An 18,691-nucleotide genomic window follows, 5' to 3' on the forward strand; every position below is an offset into this window, starting at 1 on the left:
AGTGATCAAAGAAGTCAGTACAGTTGGTCTTCCCAGCCAATTCACCAGATGAAACAGCAAACAGAAACACCAAAATGACACCCAGGATTTCAAGGTAGATTTGTTTTACATCAGCAGGCACTAATTGAGATCACTCCCAAAACATCAGGCCCTGATCTCTGGTGGTCTAGGGCTAATATGGTATAAGCAAGCAGGAAGTACAGAGACAGCATGGCTTGTCAATTGGGGGTTGGTTTATACAATGTGCATCATAGTGACGAGCTGTGCATCACAGTGACCAGCCGTTTCTAAGAGACAGGAGCAACCAGAGCTGGAACAGGAACTGTTACCTGAGCAGCTAACAAACTGAAGTATACTGGCCTGGGATGGGGGACTTTCTGCTACAACACCATCAGTGCTGCACTGTGAGTCACACCCCAACCTCCTGCCCCAGAGCTGACACACCTTAGGCCCACCCAGATGCCACAGTGCTCCTCCCAAGTAACAGAGTCTGTCAGGCTGAAACAGGAGGAGAGGGGAGACTGCTGCAGCAAAAAGTTCATGGTGTGGTGCCCTGAGGGAGTGTGTGGGCCTCTGTCCGCTAATGTCTTTTTATATGCCATGTGTCTGCTGAGGATATAACAGCACCATCAGAATAAACAAAGCAAGAACAACCACTATACGTGGTTAAAGAGAGGAGGTAGAAATGTGCAGAGAGTGCATTCAGGGTAAAAACTCAACAAAAACCAAGGTGATTGAGCTCTCCAGAGGCCAAAGCAAAAAAGGGAAACACACATTATCTAATAAAAAAAAGCACACACAAGTAGGAAGAGTTCTATCAAGAGCCTCGAGTTCATCAAGAAAGCCTTTAAATAAATCCTGAATAACAATGCAAAAATCTTTAAAATCACTTTTTATAACTGATGCAGAGATGCTGGTCACTTCCACAATCAACTAAGTATCTAGGGTTTATTTTCCAAGCAGAAGCCATTTGGTACAGGTCTGCAGAGACATCTAACAGAAAGCTATTGTTATAGTCAGGGCTTACAAGGGAAACAATTTAATACAGGACACAATTTATAGGATTATTTTAAAATATTCGCCCAGAAAGTCAAATGCAAAAGAGTGTGGAAGATCTGTAAAAACACTAGAGACCCAAAGAATCCAGCTGAGGGGCTGGATCCCACGGTAAAGTCCAGCTGCAGACCTAGAGTCTATGGCAATGTCCTCTATGAGTCCAATAGGAGGCCCAGAATCCATAACAACATCTCATGCAGGCCTGTTTCAAGGATCTGCACTGGGTAGGCCCAAAGTTCAGTGGTGGAAGCTAAAAAGTCTGTGCCAGCAGGGTGAAGGATCTGTGCCAGCAGGCTGAGGGATCTGCACTGGAGCCAGGAGCAACACTCAGAGTTCCCCCGAAACAAACTGCAGCTATCTTCAGTGACAGTGAGGTCTTGAGTTCCTCCAATGATGAGAACAGCTGAGTTCTTATCAGGAAGGCCACAGTAACAAGCTTCTCCAGGAGGATCAACAGCACACCATCTTTCCCTCTGGAGCCAGGAAGCAACATTCAAAGTAAGGAGCAGAGCTCCCCCAAAGAGAACCTCGGCCATCCTCAGCAACAGCAAGAACTTGAGCTCCTCTGAGGATGACAAGAGCTAAGATCAAATCAGGAAAGCCAGTGCGACCCACTTCTCCAGGAGAACCACCTGCACATCACCTTCCCTCCAGTTCTGCTTTTATGCTGTTGGCAACAATCCTCAGGTGGGCCCTCCACACCCAGCATCACACTGAGTCAGTTCAGCTGCATGTTACAAGTTGACCCTTAGTTAATCCATCACAGCTGTGAACACGCGCAGAGCTGGGCTGTCAGGTGCCAAGTTGGCCACACGTGCCTGTTCAAGTTTAAATTAACTCACATCATATAAATGTAAAGCTTGGTTCTCTACAGCACAGCTGCCTGCTAGAGGAGCCCCCAGGTCACCAGCAGGGAGAACCTGGGCCCAGGACCCCACCCATACTCAGGGTAGCAGGTGCAGGAAGGAGCCGGGCCTATGCAGTTCCAGGTAGGATCCACTGTTCCAGTATCCAGGTCTGGGGCGGTCAGTAATACGGACACCCACTTGGTTGCTGAGCATCTTCCAGAACTGTTCATGCTCTGTCTTTACAGACACAGCCTGCTGACCAAGGGCTGCTGCAGGGCTGGCCCGAACCCACAACTAGGGGCCAGTGACAGCTTGGAGCCCTGGTCCCTGACTGACTGCAGATGACGTGCCCATGGGGACACGGCTGGCAGAGATGCTCCTGCTGTGGTCCCACCTTCACACCACCTCCCTCCCTGGGTACTTAGGGACTTGTCACTTGACTTTAGCACCCTAACAGTTGTCCAATAAACATTTCTTGATGGAAAAAAAAAACGTTCTTCCAAGTCATCACAGCTCAGGCATGACACAGACACATGGGGCTACTAATGTATTTCCATCACTGCAGAGGTTCTTTGGGAGTTCATTTAGAGTTTCCAGGTTTTCTAAGTATTTTTACAAAAATATGTCACTTGCTCTCCCAATAAATCCAGTATTTGACTCTGAAGAGCAGACAGCAGTTCTGCCTCACCAGCAGCTTCAGAGGCCTCCAGGGCTTTCCTGCCCCTTCGCACCACGACCCAGAGCTCCAGCGGATCCTGGAATCCACCAGCCCTGCCACCCGTAGGAGGTAGCTCAGAGACCAGAGGCTGCCTGCACCAGCATGGCGGCAGCAAGGGATAAAAAGGAAGAACAGCTCCCTACGAGCAAGCGAGGACAGGCAAGAGGGAGGAGAAACACATTTCTGAGAGACAGCCCCAAGTGTGCCGGCGAAAGGAAGAACAGAGTGAAGCTAGAGCCGCAGCAGAGGAGGTGGGCCTGGGGCCTAGATGAGGTTCAGCAGGAAAGACAGGAGAGGAGAGCGGTCTGCCCAGCCCCAGGCCTCCCCTGCCACTCGGGGGGACAGCAGCAGCTAGTCCTCCAAGCCAAGGAGGAGGCTGGAGGCCGGCGTGCTCAGCAGAGACACCGGCGTGCTGTGTGCACACCTTCCTGCGTGGTCAGGCACACAGATGGCAGGAGCGCAACGCAGAGAAGAGGGCAGGTGAGCAGGCAGAGCTAAACTAGATAGTGAGCATCCTCAGAACGCTGCAAGCACCACACTGAACTCACTTATGCCTCACTGCAATCCCAGGAAGTGGGCACTCCAAGTCCCCTGTTGTGGTTGACAAAGAGAGTCTAATTATCTTATTTGGGGTTACGGAGATAACCACTCCATAATCGAAAAGCACATACGCGCTGTTAGAAGCGTTTATCTCAGGTCACAGCAAAGACAGTAACAATCACTTGGGCTGGAGAGTAGCTCAGGGGCTGAGTGCTTGCCTTGCACATGAGAGGCCCTGTGTTCAATCCTCAGCACCACGAAAAATAAAAAATAAGACAACTAATACAGAAAGATGTTTAACCCCAGATGCAGAGAGGAACACGTGTGCTGCCGCCTTGCGCACCTTCAGGTGGCAGAGAACAAAGCATCAGCTAATCCCCGGGCCACACACTCTTCCACGCCACCTGAACAACACGTAGAGTAACCCAGACCACATCCACCGAAACTAAAGTCCCCACCCTGCAGGTCTCACCTGTACCTTCACTCCATGCTTGGCTGTGAGGAAACCTGGACTCCCCCAGCCCTGTATGAATCTGCAAATATAGAAACAATCTACTTACATCAGAAAGGAATTCATTCAATCAACTGCGGCTCTTGGAAGCAATGAGTCATAGTTGCCAACAAGGCTGAGGCAGGAGAGTGGCGAGTTCAGGCCCAAACTGGGCAGCTTAGTGAGCCCCTGTCTCAAAATACAAAAGGGCTAGGATGCAGCTCAGTGCGAAGGCCCTGAGTTCGATCCCCAAAGAAAAGAAGAATGTGACGGGTTACAGAGTAGAAAAGGCAACAGTGTCTACCACGTGTCCCCATGTAGAGACAGGGACACACACTGCACACTCCAGCAGAGAACAGCCGTAGGAAGATGTGAGGAGCACGGCTCCTCCCTGCGGGAGGACAGACACCCCATGCACTCTGTGCCCACCCTCCTGCCCAGGTGCCTGTGAGCTTGGCTAGGATGGTGCCAGGGACAGGCAAGTGAAGAGCAGCAGGTCCCAGGGTGAGGGGCCCGCTGTGTCAAGAGATCTGTTTCTCACTGCACGTCACAATCCCGGCAGCCCACAGGATGCTGGGAACGGTTAAGAAAGCCGGCCAGGGGGACATGGCCTGGACCCGAACCCTGGCTCCCCCAGTAACTGCTGCGGCACTGCCCAGGTGGCTAAGCTCTCTGTGCCTTGGTTCCCCTCTCTGTCAATGGAGATGATGATGAGATGCTGTGCTGTGTGACCCGCCCCTGCCCCCGCCTTGCATGCTACTACACATCCGGGGCCTCTGACCCCAGGTCCCGGCAGGCAGGGACTCCTACACTGCCCACTTTCTCCCCACCCCAACCACCCATGCCTCCAAGGATGGCCCGAGGGCGCAACAGCTGTGCATGCTGAAGTGATGCCTGCCAAACATCAAAAACTTGATTCAAATACGTAACTCACTCCAGTCAGGCGGAGGGTCAAAACACACCCAGCACCCGAGACTGCAAATCACCTGTTTACAGTCTCATAGTGGCAACTTCACTTTACAGTTTGTCACAAGTCCTGGGGGAAACACTCATCTGAGGAGGAACAGAAAAGAAGGGAGATCCTGAAATCTTCATGGTGCATTTCGAAGCTGCAGGGAAGTGTCTCTGCCCTGTGAGGATCCAACACTAGCCCTAGTTTCCTCAGGGGGCATCGCAAAGTGTCGTGGGCTTTCCCATGAGATTCCTGCACCAGAACCCTCAGATGCCTGAACAGGACCAGGAGCAAACAGCCTCTTGGGAGCTCAGTGATTTGTGGCCCAGACAACAGACAAGACAGAAACCGCTGGGCCACCCCTGCATCAGACGCGGCTGCCTCACTGAGGAGGATCGACAGGCCCGAGCAGGCACCGCCGCAAGCACACCACCTCGGGTGTGGACCAGAACCCCAGGGCCTGAGCCAGAGAAGGAAAAACAAGAGGGGGGTCTCTGTCTGACCCTGTGCTTCACACCCAGAAAATTCCTCCCTGACCCGCACCAAGCCAGCCTCCAACAACCCAGGTAAATATGTAACCCTACACAGACAGCACTCAGAGAGACCAGGGGGCCCTGGAGACCTGCTGAGCCGCTGCCAGACCTGGGCTGGGAGAAGCGTGGCCGTTGGGGCCCTAGCCCCAGTCAGCCCCACTGCAGGTGTTGCTGATGGGGCACAGCAGCCTCTAAACACCCTCACCTGTCCATAACCAACACGGCAATTTCCTACCAGGGCCCAGACACAAACCACCAAGCAGCACGGAGCAGAAAAGAAACCACCTCGCCTCGGCTGTTTCTCCTTTCCAGCCAAGCCACAAAGAAAACAGAGAGGATGACCAAGGTGGCCACACTTACCACATGGGTTGGTCTGAAGGCACTGGCGTGGGCATAGCTGGGGCCCACACTGGGCCTCCACAGGTACCCCCGGCTGGCAAACCAGTGCCATGTGCAGGCGCAGCTCCACAGCACTAAATGGGAGAAGACGTCTGCGGGGCACCTGGCCTGGACAGCCACTCTCTGAGCCCGCCTGGCACTTTCTGAGCTGCCTGTCGGAGCAAATCCTGAGGCTGCAGCAGCTGCCCAGGAAGCACAATGCCTTACATAACTAGGCAGCCGGGGCCCTATCGGCTCATCTCACCCAGTCACCCCAAACCGAAGTGACGCACCCAAAATGCGATACCTCCCGGCTGGGGTGCAGGGCAGGGCTTGCTGACGGTGCTCGGCTCTGCCTGAGTGGCAGTGCCACAGGCGTCCCTGCTGTCCCAGGCTCACTGGGCAGTGGGAGCAACTGGGACTGGGTGCCAGCGCTGTTCTGGGATTGCACTGGCAGAGCCCTAAGGGCCCACACACATTCCCGGGACATCGCAGGATGCCTTTCCAAATCGCATTCTCTCTGTGCAGCCACCTCCCCAACAACATGGCTGCCCCCGGCCCTTAACCTGAAGGGTGCCCATGCCTGTGCTCCCTCTGCCCTGATGCCCCTGCCCTCACCAGACGCCCCATCCTGGCTGCCCTGACCTAGCTGACAGCTCAGCACTGTGCCCTGCCATGCCCATGCCCTCTGCGTGCACGTTCAGAGCAAGGGGAACTGGTTTAACGGGCTGGATGTTCCTGGCCGGCACTGGCTCAGATGTGGCTGGAATCCCAAGGGCAAGGTCACACACCTGGATGGAGGGGGCACAGCTGTGACCCCACTACCAGCAGGAGGCCCTGCCCACCCCTTCCCCTGACCTTGGGCGGGTGTCCTCCTGTGCTTCCCTGCTCATCACGGCATCAACCCTAGTGTGCCTCAACGCATGCCCGCCCACCCACCTCTCCAATGCCTCAACAAACATTCCCCCAGCACAGACCACAGGCAGAACCACCTTAGACACGGGGTCTCAGGGACATACAAGGTCACACCACCCTTGCCTGGAGGACCTCATACTTTGTACACAACCCATGTAGTCAGGAAACCTCAACACTTGACCCTGACCCAGAACAATGAGAAGCTACTGGCAGCAAATGTGTATACTTTAAAGAATCACCAGGCATTATACCAAACAGGAAGCTACAAGAAAAACTGAAGACAAAAATGGAAAATGGTGCCACTTCTGTGTGAAGGATTTGGACTGTACCTGCCGCTGTGACATACACATCCCAACAGCTCTACTCCCAGCCCTCTCCACAGGGCTCCAGGGCCTCAGTGTCCTGAGAGAGACCTCGCACCAAGGGCCTGCCTGGGACACTTATCAGGGGACAGGGGCAACACAGGGGTGACTGGCAGGGATCCCCAAAAGCCAACATCTGACCATGCCTTCTCGCCCCATAACGTGACCCTGCCTCTTCATGCAGGCCCCAGTGAGGAGCTGGGGAGCACACTGCTCAGGTTCAGTGCTGCTGTCTTCGGCCTTTGCAGCTACCCAAGAGGTGCTGCCCACATCTCAGAGGTCAGTGGCTGATACACATGGCCACAGAATAGTTACTGGCAGGGCGGGTGCTGGGTGTAAAGTCTCCCGGGCCAAAGCCCACGCTCCTCTGCACTCTGGGGCCCCCACACCCCTCCCGGCCTTCACTCTGGAGCTGCCCCTCCCTGGTGAGCCACCTCCATACCAGTAATGGTGCAGGCATCCCGGTACCCTCTGCAGCCAGCTGCATCGTCCACAGCCTCGCTCACATAGTGTTCCTCGGGGATGCCCGGGCTGCAGGCTAGGACTGCATGGCTGCACACCTCCGAAGGGGGCACGGAGCTGGCTGAAGTGTCGTCGTGCGGAGCTGTGGCGTCCAGCTTGGCAGGTTTCAGGGGGAGGTGCCCACTGCCATCGGGGGCCCCACTGCCGGAGTCCGGGACGGGCGGGCGGACGGTCCCCAGGAGGTGTGGTGCACCTGCAGGGGCGGCTCACGGGGAACCTAGGAACAAGCAGAGGGAAAGGTGTGATTACGCAGTCTGTAGAAGAGTCTGGAGAAAATCTAGAAAGCACAATACACACTCCCATGACAAATCCTGAGAAGTACCCCTTCATCATGTATCTCCAACAGCGGCCTCAGTTTTGGGGAGAAAACTGCAGGGTCATTGCCTTCCACCAACCAAAGCACAGAGTGTGGGCCTCACTCACCTATTAAAATCCACCTGTAAGAAAGCAAGTAACCTGCGCAGCCCTAGAACACCAACGCCGAGGCCAGGGCATCTGGGCACAGCCACCACGCTGTGCGAGCAGGGCTGTGTACTGTGTCCAGGAGGACGCCCCTGATGTGCTGCTACAGCCCACTTGGCACAAGTGATGCTGCTATGGGTATGACTTACACAAGACAGTTTCTCTTCAACTCTTCTGAACGTTCTCAACTTGCTGAGAACTCAGACTCGTGCCCACCTTCACAGAGAGGGACAAGAGGGGACTCCTCAGAGAATCTGCTGGAAACCACAGGCTCTGCAGGGAGCTCAACCTGCTGTGCACTGTGAGTTGAGGACAGTGGGTAAGGCCTTGGACCAACAGGTCCCGCACACACTCTCTAGGGCCAATGCAGCCCCAGCTGCCTGATGAAGCAGCTTGTGCCTCCACTTAAACCTGCCTGGGACCAATAGCAGATATGAGTGGGAACAGTGTCTGCGAGACCACTGAGGAGCTGCAGCAGGCAACACCGCCAGGTACAGCAGGAGGCACCAGGAGCCTGGGGGACAGGGCAGGCGACCCACATGGCTCCCAGACACATGCCATCTCAGCCGGCAGTCTGAGAATTCCCAGGGCCCCAGGCCTGACCTAGTGCCCTGGAGTCTGCACTGTTTCCCAACATGCTTTCCCTGGCATCCTGGGAGCCTCCGGGACAAGTGCTTACACCTCTGCTCTGGAGGCTCATGCAGGACCAGGACAGGACCTGCATACTCATCTCTAAGACAACACCCAGCGCTTAGAGGCACCGACACAAATGAGGGCGGCACCCTGGGCCTTCCACGAGTCTGAGGAGTCCTGAAACAAAATCATCGGAGGCCCACTGCTCCAGGAAATGACTGGCAAGAAAGTGGGAGAGGGCAGGGGTGTACTCAGTGGGAGGGCATGATTCAAATGCTCGAGGCCCCACACTGGGCAAGTGGGGAGGTTAACAAATATTTGACCCAACTTTCAGTTCTAACAAAACTATGGCTGTGAATTCGCAACATTCTCCTCCACAAGACATACTAACAGTTCCTCTTACTAAGAAACTTGGCCTTGTAGTAAGCGCCCAGCCCCCATGAGGTGCAGACAGAAAGGGAGCAGGCAGCTGCACATCCCCAGGGAAGGAAGCCACAAGCCCTCGAGCTCCCCCGCATAACATGGAGACAGAGCTAGGTCAGCACTGGGCTCAGCCGGGCACAGCAAAGCCCTGGGCAGGCAGGCAGGAGCCCCCAGGGTTGGCAGAGGCGATCCTGAGCCAGGACGGGGATCCCCAGGCGAGGCTAAGGGAAGGGGAGCTACTGAAGTGGCCTCGGGGGTCACACAGGGATGGGTGGTGCAGATAAGGGTCTGACCCATGATCTGGACAGGGATTGAGAGCCCGTTGGGGTGGGGAAACCGTCACGCTGCACCTGTGTATCTACACAGACATTAGTGCTTGTGTTTCAACAAAATGAAGGGATGAGTGGGTACGGTACTGAGTCTCAGGAGCTGAGATGTCACAGAAGCTAAGAAAGCACACTAATCAGTCTTCCAGAAAAGTCAAAACAGGCGTGGGGCTCGAAAGAACGAAACACATACAAAGCACACTAACGGTTCAGTGACTCCACAGCTGAGGACTTACACCTTCTAATCCAAAGGCTCTGAACCAAGATGCAGCCAGTGCTCAAGAGAGAAACACACTCCTGATCTAGTGAGAATTTTAAATCCAAAATATACAGATTTTAAAATCTAACAAACATGAATTAGGAGATAAAAAAAAAGCATCCCACATTCTAATACCACTCGAGTGCCAGGGAGTAAGTTCTTGGAGATTTAAGTGATAGCATGTCACAGTTCCATGTACATGTGAGCTCCTTCTCTCTCTCTCTCTCTCTCTCTCTCTCTCTCTCTCTCTCTCTCTCTCTCTCTCTCTCTCTCTCTCTCTCTCACACACACACACACACAATAGAAAGCCACTGTCCACACTCAGAAATGCAGTCTAGAGCAGCCGCAGTGCACAGGCCATGTCTCACAGGCTCTCACCAACAGACAGCCCGACACACAGCACCCAAAGGCAAGGAAGACTCAGCAATGTGAAATGGGCTCTGAGACTACACCAGAACACTGAGAATTCCTGCCTAGATGGAGTCCAAGATGCACAACCCTAAAGCAGATGGCTCCAAAGAAAAGTGAGTAAAGGACAGAATTGCCCTTCCCTGGCCAACAAAGAGCTCACATATACACATCCCAGGCATTTTAAGGGACACCAGCAGTGATTTAAAAAAAAAAAGCTGTCAGACCAGAAAAGATTTAAAAAGTTGTAACAAGACACATGCAGTGGTGCACACCTACAGCCTAGCTACTCAGGAGGCTGAGGAAGGAGAGTCTCCTGGTGCCTGCCTGGAAACATAATGACACCCCTACCCCAGAGGGGGAGGTGACTATGCTCAACTTGGCAACTGTTTTAGGAAACTCGTAATGTTACAAATTCTTGCAGGAGGGGGAGGAGTACAGAAACGTATATGGCTCTTTGGCCAAGTACCAGTGTGCCAGAGATGTTTATCACGCAAAATGCTACTAAACAAGCTAACGTGCAGCAAGGGAGATCAAGTCGCTAACTACGTGCAGCCAGAGGGAAGTCAGTGTGCCCCCACCGAAAGCGAGTTCCAGAGCAGGCACAGCCTCATCCACATGGGAGACACTGCAGGGACGGCAGGGACGGACATGAACTGCAGGCGGCGCTAACGCACCGACAAGCCAAGCCTTCACTCCAGCCTTCCTGCCTGTGTGTGACCCTCACATGAAACCTGAAATACCTTCACCCTTATCAAAATGTAGCTGTTCCACTAAAAACTAGGTTTTGTTTAAATCCACGTTAAAAAAAAAAAAAAAAAAAAGGTTCTAAAACATAAAGATTCTCAATGACTTTGACCAAAACTTCTGCTCCTGCCATCTACAGGACAGGGGAAAGAGAATCTTTTAGAGTTCACAATGATACAAGCAGCCCACTGAGGCACGTGTGCCACAGGGTCACCACCCATCTGTGGGATGAGGGAGAGGGTTAAACCCTCACCATGAGCCCTGAGTCACTGTTTGTCCAGGACTGTGTCTCACACACTCACCCCAGGACCATACTATCATCAAATGAATATTGGAAGTCAACATAATTAACATAAGCACTTAGGTTTTGTTTTGTTTTGTTTTGTCTTTTTGAGGCAGGGTTTCGCTATGCAGTTCAGGCTGACCTTGAACTCATTTTGTAGCCCAGGCTGGTCTCAAACTCACAGTGATCCTCTTGCCTCAGCCTCCCAAATGTTGGGATTACAGGCGTGAAGCACCATGCCTGGCTAATAAGCACTTCCTAAAAACAAAATTCCAAAGACATCAACACAGGCTCACTTCCCCTTCAAAAGTGAACACAAGCAGCAGTTTTGAAATCCCGAGAACATTTTATATCTCAGCAACTGACAAAGCCATTCAAAACCTTGAGTCCCTTTCAAGTGAAAAGACCAAACTCTTACCAATTGAAATCAATGGGGGGAATAACTTAAATTCCTATGGGTCGAAAAGTTATGAATACCGCACATCCAGGCTACGGATTCTGGAAGACAAGATAATTCACGTTAGGCACCTCCTTTGTGCCTGCAAAACTAAGTTCCCCAAGCATCACTCACCCTGGAATTCCCAGTTCTCAGAATCAAACCCCTCTCGGATCTACCCTGGCACATGTGCTAGCACTTCCAAATCATTCTCCACGTGCCCTACTCTTGTGGCACTGATTCCACAAAGTCCACACTGTGCACCCCCCACCCCCCCACCGGTCCACAGCTGCACTGGCCCAGGAGCTCCCGAGAGCACGGGCCGCGGCGGTGACATCTGTGAGTCCGACAGGAATAAGACGCAGGGCATGCGGAAACAGCTCTGAGGTGAGGTCCTGTGGTCCACACAGGAACAACAGGGTCTAACTGGAGAGCTGCACCCTGCCAACCTTGAGGACTAGCTGAAGCCCTGGGAACGCAGGAAGTGCTCCTGCAGGCCCCCCACAGGCAGCCACAGGGTGCTCTGCAGGATGCCACCCACCCCCGCTCGCTGCCTCTTCAGCGCACAGCAGGTATGAGGGCCGAGACACCTCATCTAGACTACTCAAAAGCTGGGTGCAAGGGGCAAGGCTCCGGAGTGGGGCTGAGAGGGACTCCAGCGATCAACATTCACTGTGCTCCTGTGAGGTCACTCAGAGCAAACTGCCGGGGGGACGCTCAAGGCCTCCTTGGGCTCCGAGATCGGAAACAGCCAGGTGGACACCTGAAAAGAGAGGCCAGAGGCTGCCAGTGAGCCTCACCTGCCCACGACCCACATGTCCCCTGCTGGGGATGGAAGGGAAGTGCCCAGGTTTCCCAGCTGCTGCGGCAGCAGCAAACAAGCCCCTGCAGGGCCCCGAGCCTTGGTTTCCTCTGCAGAGTGGCAGTCCCCACACAGCAAGCTGCCAGACTGCAGTCAGGCTCCTCAAAAGCACTCCTTCATTGTCTCAGAGGAGTGACCCCTGAAGCCCCTAAAACTGCAGTTCTGAACTCCAGGGCACACCTGTAAGACCATGACACTGCCAGTTCTCACTGGGAGCCCTGGTGTGTGCTGGCTGCTGTGCCAGGGTGGTGCAAGCCCTAACCTGCACAGCCCAGTACCACCCACCCCTCAAGCCACAGTGAAAGTCCTTAGCTAAACGTGGCTACCAATCCCACTCATGGTACAGCTCAGGGAAACACTACTCAGAGAGGCTCACAAACTTTCCCAAGGTCACAGAGCCAGCAAAAGGCAGACCCCAAGCCAAGTGTGGTGGTACACACCTATAATCCCAGTGCCCTGGGAGGCTGAGGCAGGAGGATTGCAAGTTCAAACTCAGCTTGGGCAACTTAGTGATTTAGCAAGATCTCAAAATAAAAAGTAAAAAGGGCTGGAGATGCAGCTCAGTGCAAAAGCCCTGGAAGGAGAGGGCCCTTCTGAGACAAGGGATGGGAACCCAGTGCAAAGTGGTTTGTGGCCTGTGTTGCTTGCTGGGCCTCCTGCCACCCGTCACCGGAGGCACACAGCATTTCCGAGGGTTACAGGGGCTCGGGAGCAAAGCCGATGGCACCCCAGCTGCTCTCAGGCTCACCAAGCCAAAGGCTTCTTTCAGGCAGAGGAAACCAACAGGTCCTGAGAAAGAAACGGGCCCTGAGAAAAGCACAAGAGGATGCAGATCCGGAAAGCACCTCTGTCTGGCTTTCCAAATACCCTGGGACTATGGGTCTGCCAGGCAGGAGTCTGTTCAGCAGATGAGAAGTCCTGCAGCCTGGTCACTTCTCAGCAGCAGAGGTGCCAGGAAAGGCGAAGCAAGTCGCTCAGAGCAGGGAGACCACCCTGCCCGGCCAGGGCACCAGGACCACCTGTGCGGTTGATGACTCAGCCCAGGGGTTGGACGCCTCGCCTTGCAGGCTGCTTCATTCCAGGTCACTGCTAAACACAACTCCCCTGACGCAGGATGCGTGTCCAGGTCCTCTGATCTTCTGCCCTCTGCTGTGTGGCACCGCTCAGGTGACCTCTGTTGTTTGGGCGCAGCTGCCTCCTCTGACAGGAAGTGAAAGCCCCCGTGCATGCCCACAGTGGCCTTCCCCGCAACACCCCAGCTCCCACACAGGGCCTGGGTCATGCCCAGTGGTCCTCTCTCCCTGCTGCCAAGAGCAGGAAAGGCCCCCAGTCACACACACGTGCTGTTAACATCTAGCACCAGAGCAGGCCATTGAGAGCCACAAGTCATTGTCCCCAGGGTGGGGTGCTTTCCCAGGTCCAACCAGCCTGGACAGAGAAAGCCGGGACGCAGAGCTCCAGGCCCATGGGTGACAGAGCCCTGTCAGTGACCTCACCATGCCAGCCAGGTACCAGGGCTGCCCAGGCGTCTTTCATCCAGCAGAGGCACTTGACATGCTGGGGACGGATTCTCCTCCGTGGGTCTACAAACTGGTCCACAGGCAGAGGTTTCACAAGGCAGTGCTGTGCACCTGCGATGGCACTCTCCCCGCACATGGGTGATGCCCTCCACCCACGCACAGGTCACAGGTCAGACAGCACATAGGGCTCTCCAGGCTTGGTGGAGGCCCAGAGCCATCCCCACGGGGTCCTGGGAGAGAAGCAGCGTCTACAGCTGCACCAAACTCAGCTCCCGCAGCCTCAGCCTCATCCTGATTACTGCTGCTGCTACAGTTGCCTTTGTCTCTTGGGGCTGCCAGTCCCCTTCACCCCCAGCAGCTCCTGGGGGTCTTGCCTGCAGCGGGGACCTTGCTCCCCAGGTCTCCGCCTGGTCCCACATCTCAGATCCATCGTGCACAATGAACTCCTCCAGACTGGTGCTCACAAGTGCCCTCTGCCCATCTCCTTGCCCCTGCTCTGGTTTCCTCACCGTTTTTGCAGGCTCACGTCAGACGTGGCCTGTACAAGTCACCAGCATGCCTGCCCTGCCTTTAGGCCCGTGGGCCTCCACAGCAGGGCCTGCAGGCATGGACACTGAGGCTGGCACAGCAACGCTGAGGGGCATATTAGGAACCTGCCCCTTGGAGCCTTGGTTCTAAAGACCTCGCACCCCTCCGCCCTCACGCCACCCTAAGCCCGAGGCAGCTGGAGTAGTCACGCCACCCCCATCCCAAGGACAGCAATGACAGCTCTGCAGCTAGGACCAGACCAGCCTGGGTCTATTCTTAGCTCAGCCTCCCTATGACTGCAGCCCATGGCCAGGTCCTGGATGCCTCTGTGTGTGTGTGAAAGCAGGTGGCCTCCCTAAAACTGAACCCAAGAGGCTATCAGCATTCAGCAGCTAAGCATGCAGTGAAAGTACTTCCCCACCATATCTGACACAGGGACATCACAGGGGAAGGCTGGCGAACGCCCTAAAGAGAGCCATGTTGGAGTCAGCAGGGGTACCAGGGACCCTGGCTCCCAGCAAGGCCAGTGCACTCACAAAGGGGCTGCCCTGAGGTGCCCTAGGTTCCCCACCATCTGGCCAGGGCGGCTCTTCACTTGTCATTTTCTGGTGCTTCCTGAGCAGACTCCCACCTGCCTGGTGGACTGGAGACTAGTGTGTACCACTGCCAAGTCAATCAGCCCCAGTGCTCCGGGAATGGCAACATAAGCCACAGGCCTTGATGGTGCCAGTAACTCACATGGGTGACCTTGTTCGATGCTCAGAGCCTACTCAGTAACATCAGCATCCACCTTTCACAGGAGAGAGAACCCAGCTCAGAGACTAAGTAATGTGCCAAAGACATGCACTTGGCCATGAATAGCTGCAGAGACACCACTGCTCTGTGACAGCTATAATACTGTGCTGAATGAGGCTCATGGTCTCGGGTAGAACTAGACCCTCCATGAGTCCCTGACCCCTGACCTTCAGCCCCTGCCACGGTCTCTTCAAACAATCTTTCCACCCAACAGGAGCAAAAGAACCCAGTGAAAACTCTGTGAGACCATAGTGGCCTGCAGAGAAATCTGCACGCCCCAGCCAGCCTGAAGTAGGCTGACTCTGGCTATGCTGGGCAGCAGACACCTCCCCTTCCGCACAGTCACTCTCCCACCTCATGCGACCTTTCCACCAGCCTGTGAGTCCAGTAGCTCTGTGGACAGCTGCACAGGGACTGAGCAGTGGAAATTGTATGACAGCTGGCAGTGGGGCGAGGTGCAAAGCACAGCTGCAGGACTGCAGCGACAGTGCCAGATTGGGCACAGCAAGGCCACTGAGAAGCAGGGCCCTCTCACGGCCCAAGACGCCCTTGGGCTTTCACATGTGACGCCACTCCCACCAAAGCAATGGTAAGCCCAAGCATGGGAGGACCAGCGCCCAGTGTGAGCAGCAGTGGGAGAGGCTGGGGACAGGGAAGGGACTTGCCCCAAGTGTTATCTCCACAGGAGGCACACCTCATCCCGCACATACTTCAGCCCCTGAGGCAGCAGCTGTGAAGGGAAGGAGCATCCAGGAGGGACATGTGGACCACTCACGGTAAGAAGCCTATCAGCAACCACTCAGAAAGCCCTCACAGCTCAGGGTGGCCAGAGGCACAGGGAAGAAGGGATCAGTGACTCAAACATGACTCACAGGGCTCTGGGAGCGTCTCTGGGAGTCCCAGGCTCCCAAAGGAGAGGCAGGCAGCAAGGACAAGCAGCAACCCCGTCATACTTCTGCCAGATGCCCGGCCCTTGCACGGACGGGTACGTGTGGTAAGGGCCGCCTTGCAGGCCACAACTTTCTCTGGCTCTGGAGAAGTCAGTGCCCCAAACAAGGTGGAAACCAACCCATGCCAAGGCGATTTCCACCACCCAAGACAACTGCAGAGGAATGACGCCGCCCTAGCAGTCTAGCTGGGGACAGAATTGCACCCACCAATGCACACCTGCACTGGGAAACTCTGTGAGGTTGGGACAGCCCATCCCTTCCCATCCATCTAGGTCTCATGAATGAAAACTGTGCTCATGTGACCACGGCCTGCTCCAAAAATAACCCTGCTGCAGTGAGAGGTGAGAGCTGCTGGCTGGGCTGCCTTTTACAAAAGCCCATCTTAGCTCCAGAGTGAGGCAGAGCAGAGAACACACACGGCGTGCCCTCTGCCTTACGTAACCATCCTCATTGCTCAAGCTGGCAGCAGCAGATTTTTCAGCACCATAAATAGCTCTGGCCCTGCCTAGGCACCAGGTTGAGAGGTCAAGACGGCCTGCCTCACCTTTGTGCCCAGTGGAACCTTTGTGCACCATCCAGCACACTGAGTCCAGTGACTCGAGGTGGACAGAGTCCAGCACAGATGTGGGTCACCTGAGGGAGGACCCTGAGGCTGGGCAGGATGCTCCCAGGCAGTGGAGGTGACATAGCGACAACACATGACCCTGCATGGGGCTTCCCAGTGCACCAGCCAGGGGCTCGCTCTGTGGGAAACAGGCCATTGGACACCTGATCCTGCCTGTCAGGGGCACATGGCCAGGCTGGCGGGCAGCAGCAGAGCAGCACAGTGTGACACACCATGCCCCACTGCCAGCCCCAGTCAGCAAGCCAGGCATGGCAGCTGGCTCTCCTCACATCCCAAGGCACCGGGAGGAATCCAGAGGCTGGGCCAACACCAGGAAGGGGACACAGTGGAACTGTGACCTCACCCCAAAACCCCATACGTTGCATTGCTGGGCATCAGAGCCTGCAGGTAGAGAGCCACAGCACTGAGGAGGAAAATGATGTGAGAAAACCCCCGAATATCCATGCCAGGAAGCCCGGGGCCCAGCCTGCACCTTGCTCTGCACGGGCAAGAGACCTCGGGGGACAGGAGAAAGAGAGCCAGGGCAAGAGAACACAGGGTCCTCTCTGACCCACCCAGACCAGGCCTGAGTCAGTGCTACCCCTGCCCAAGCCCAAGCAGTGGCTGCCGGGCTATCATAGCCTCGCACCAAGCTGGAATAGTCACCGGTGGGAGAAAGGCCCAGGGACGTGGAGTGGGGGGACAGGAGAACAGTTCTCTATCTGCAACCCTCCTGAGCTCCTGCTTGCACTTCACTCAGCACTCTTAAACAATCATAAGAGCAAGGAGCAGTGGTGCACATCTCTAATCCCAGCACTCCGGGAGGTTGAGGCAGGAAGATGGCAAGTTTGAGTCCACACTGGGCAAGTTAGCAATTTAACAAGATCCTGGCTCAAAACATAGAATAAAGAAGAGCTGGGGATGTAGCTTAGTGGAAAGGCCCTGGATTCAATCCTTGGTACCACCAAAAGAATATTTTTAATCGCAATGAGTCCACTAATATGGAAAAGCACAGTGACTGCTCAGCCAGGCCCAGAACATGACCCCTAGAAGTGCTGGCCTGACTCACAGGAACCCACAGCAGCGGTGGGGCCTGTACCATCACCTCTTCAGGCCGCTGATGGGCAAAATGAGGTGAAAAGTAGCCTGTCCACAGCCGTCTAATCCCACAGCACAAGGCAGATCCGCCAGTCAGCAGGGGCACCAGTGAACATCAATACAGTTCAGCCTTCCCTTACTGTTACACGGATTTCAAGAGCTTCAGAGCAAAGACCAAAAGCAAAAAAAGAGCAAAACTACACGAAAAACAAGGTTTAAGAGTATAAGATAATATCTCTTTGAAAATAAATGCACTCAAAGAATGAAGATCTTCTCAAGCTCCAGAAAAAATGTAAAACCACAATAAAATTTCTAGATATGAAATTTAGTAAAAGAAATTCAGTAGTGAAAGCTCTTAGAAAAATAGTCCTAATATTCAAAGAAATGAAAATGAGAACAAGGAGAGTCCATTACCATGTTACCCACTACTGCCTGCTCCTAGTCCTAATTATAACCTGCACCACCCCAAGGGTGCCAGCAGTGACCTTGCTCACAAGCAGGAACTTGTGTCAGAAACAATGCCACTGCTAAATTATTTCCTAAGCAAAGCGTAACCATCTACAGAGTGTAACCTTCCTCTTCTTAGAATCTGCAGGACACTGACAAGCCGGAAAATGGAAATGTCTAATGTGTACCCCGATTCACCTTTGTGCCCTCTCCAACAAGTGCTAGGAAAATGGAGGGAACAATGGGGCCACTAAGAGATGCCCAGGATAGTGTGGGGGAGGGGACACGCCACCACCAAGTGTGGCACACATGGGCAGATCACAGGAGCCTGCTTCCAGCACGGCCCAGCCCCACCCAGGGCCACTGCAGTTCTCCATCCCCTGTCCCCTCTGTCCCCTCCATCTCCTCCACTTGGCCCCAACACGTCCAGCGCACCTGTGGCCGTAATCTCTTATCCCCACATTGCGTCTCGGCCTCCCACACCTCAGGATGCCTCTGAGTACATCCCCTAGCCACCTCCACATGCTCCCAACAGTTCTGCTACAGCTCACCCTGGGAGACAAAAAAGTCAGTCAGCAGTACTCACAACACCATGA

The 18,691-nt window shown here is 54.6% G+C and overlaps 1 protein-coding gene and 1 long non-coding RNA gene across 4 annotated transcripts in view; both read right to left on the reverse strand.

Annotated features, from left to right (window-relative positions):
• Trak1 (trafficking protein, kinesin binding 1) overlaps nt 1-5,627 on the reverse strand; it is a 90,407-nt gene extending 84,780 nt beyond the window's left edge. For all 3 annotated transcript variants that reach the window (XM_005383552.2, XM_005383551.2, XM_005383550.2), the window contains exon 1: nt 5,498-5,627. In XM_005383552.2, coding sequence (XP_005383609.1) covers nt 5,498-5,588 — 91 coding nt within the window. In that variant the 5' untranslated portion in view covers nt 5,589-5,627. The remainder of the gene's footprint in view (nt 1-5,497) is intronic.
• A 1,788-nt stretch (nt 5,628-7,415) lies between these two features.
• The window catches only part of LOC106148364, a 38,598-nt gene continuing 27,322 nt past the window's right edge, over nt 7,416-18,691 (reverse strand). The window contains exon 3 of the long non-coding RNA XR_001233731.1: nt 7,416-7,531. This is a non-coding gene — a long non-coding RNA (uncharacterized LOC106148364). The remainder of the gene's footprint in view (nt 7,532-18,691) is intronic.

Source organism: Chinchilla lanigera, unplaced genomic scaffold, assembly GCF_000276665.1.
Source record: "Chinchilla lanigera isolate Chin_1 unplaced genomic scaffold, ChiLan1.0 scaffold00019, whole genome shotgun sequence".
Lineage (NCBI taxonomy): Eukaryota > Metazoa > Chordata > Mammalia > Rodentia > Chinchillidae > Chinchilla > Chinchilla lanigera.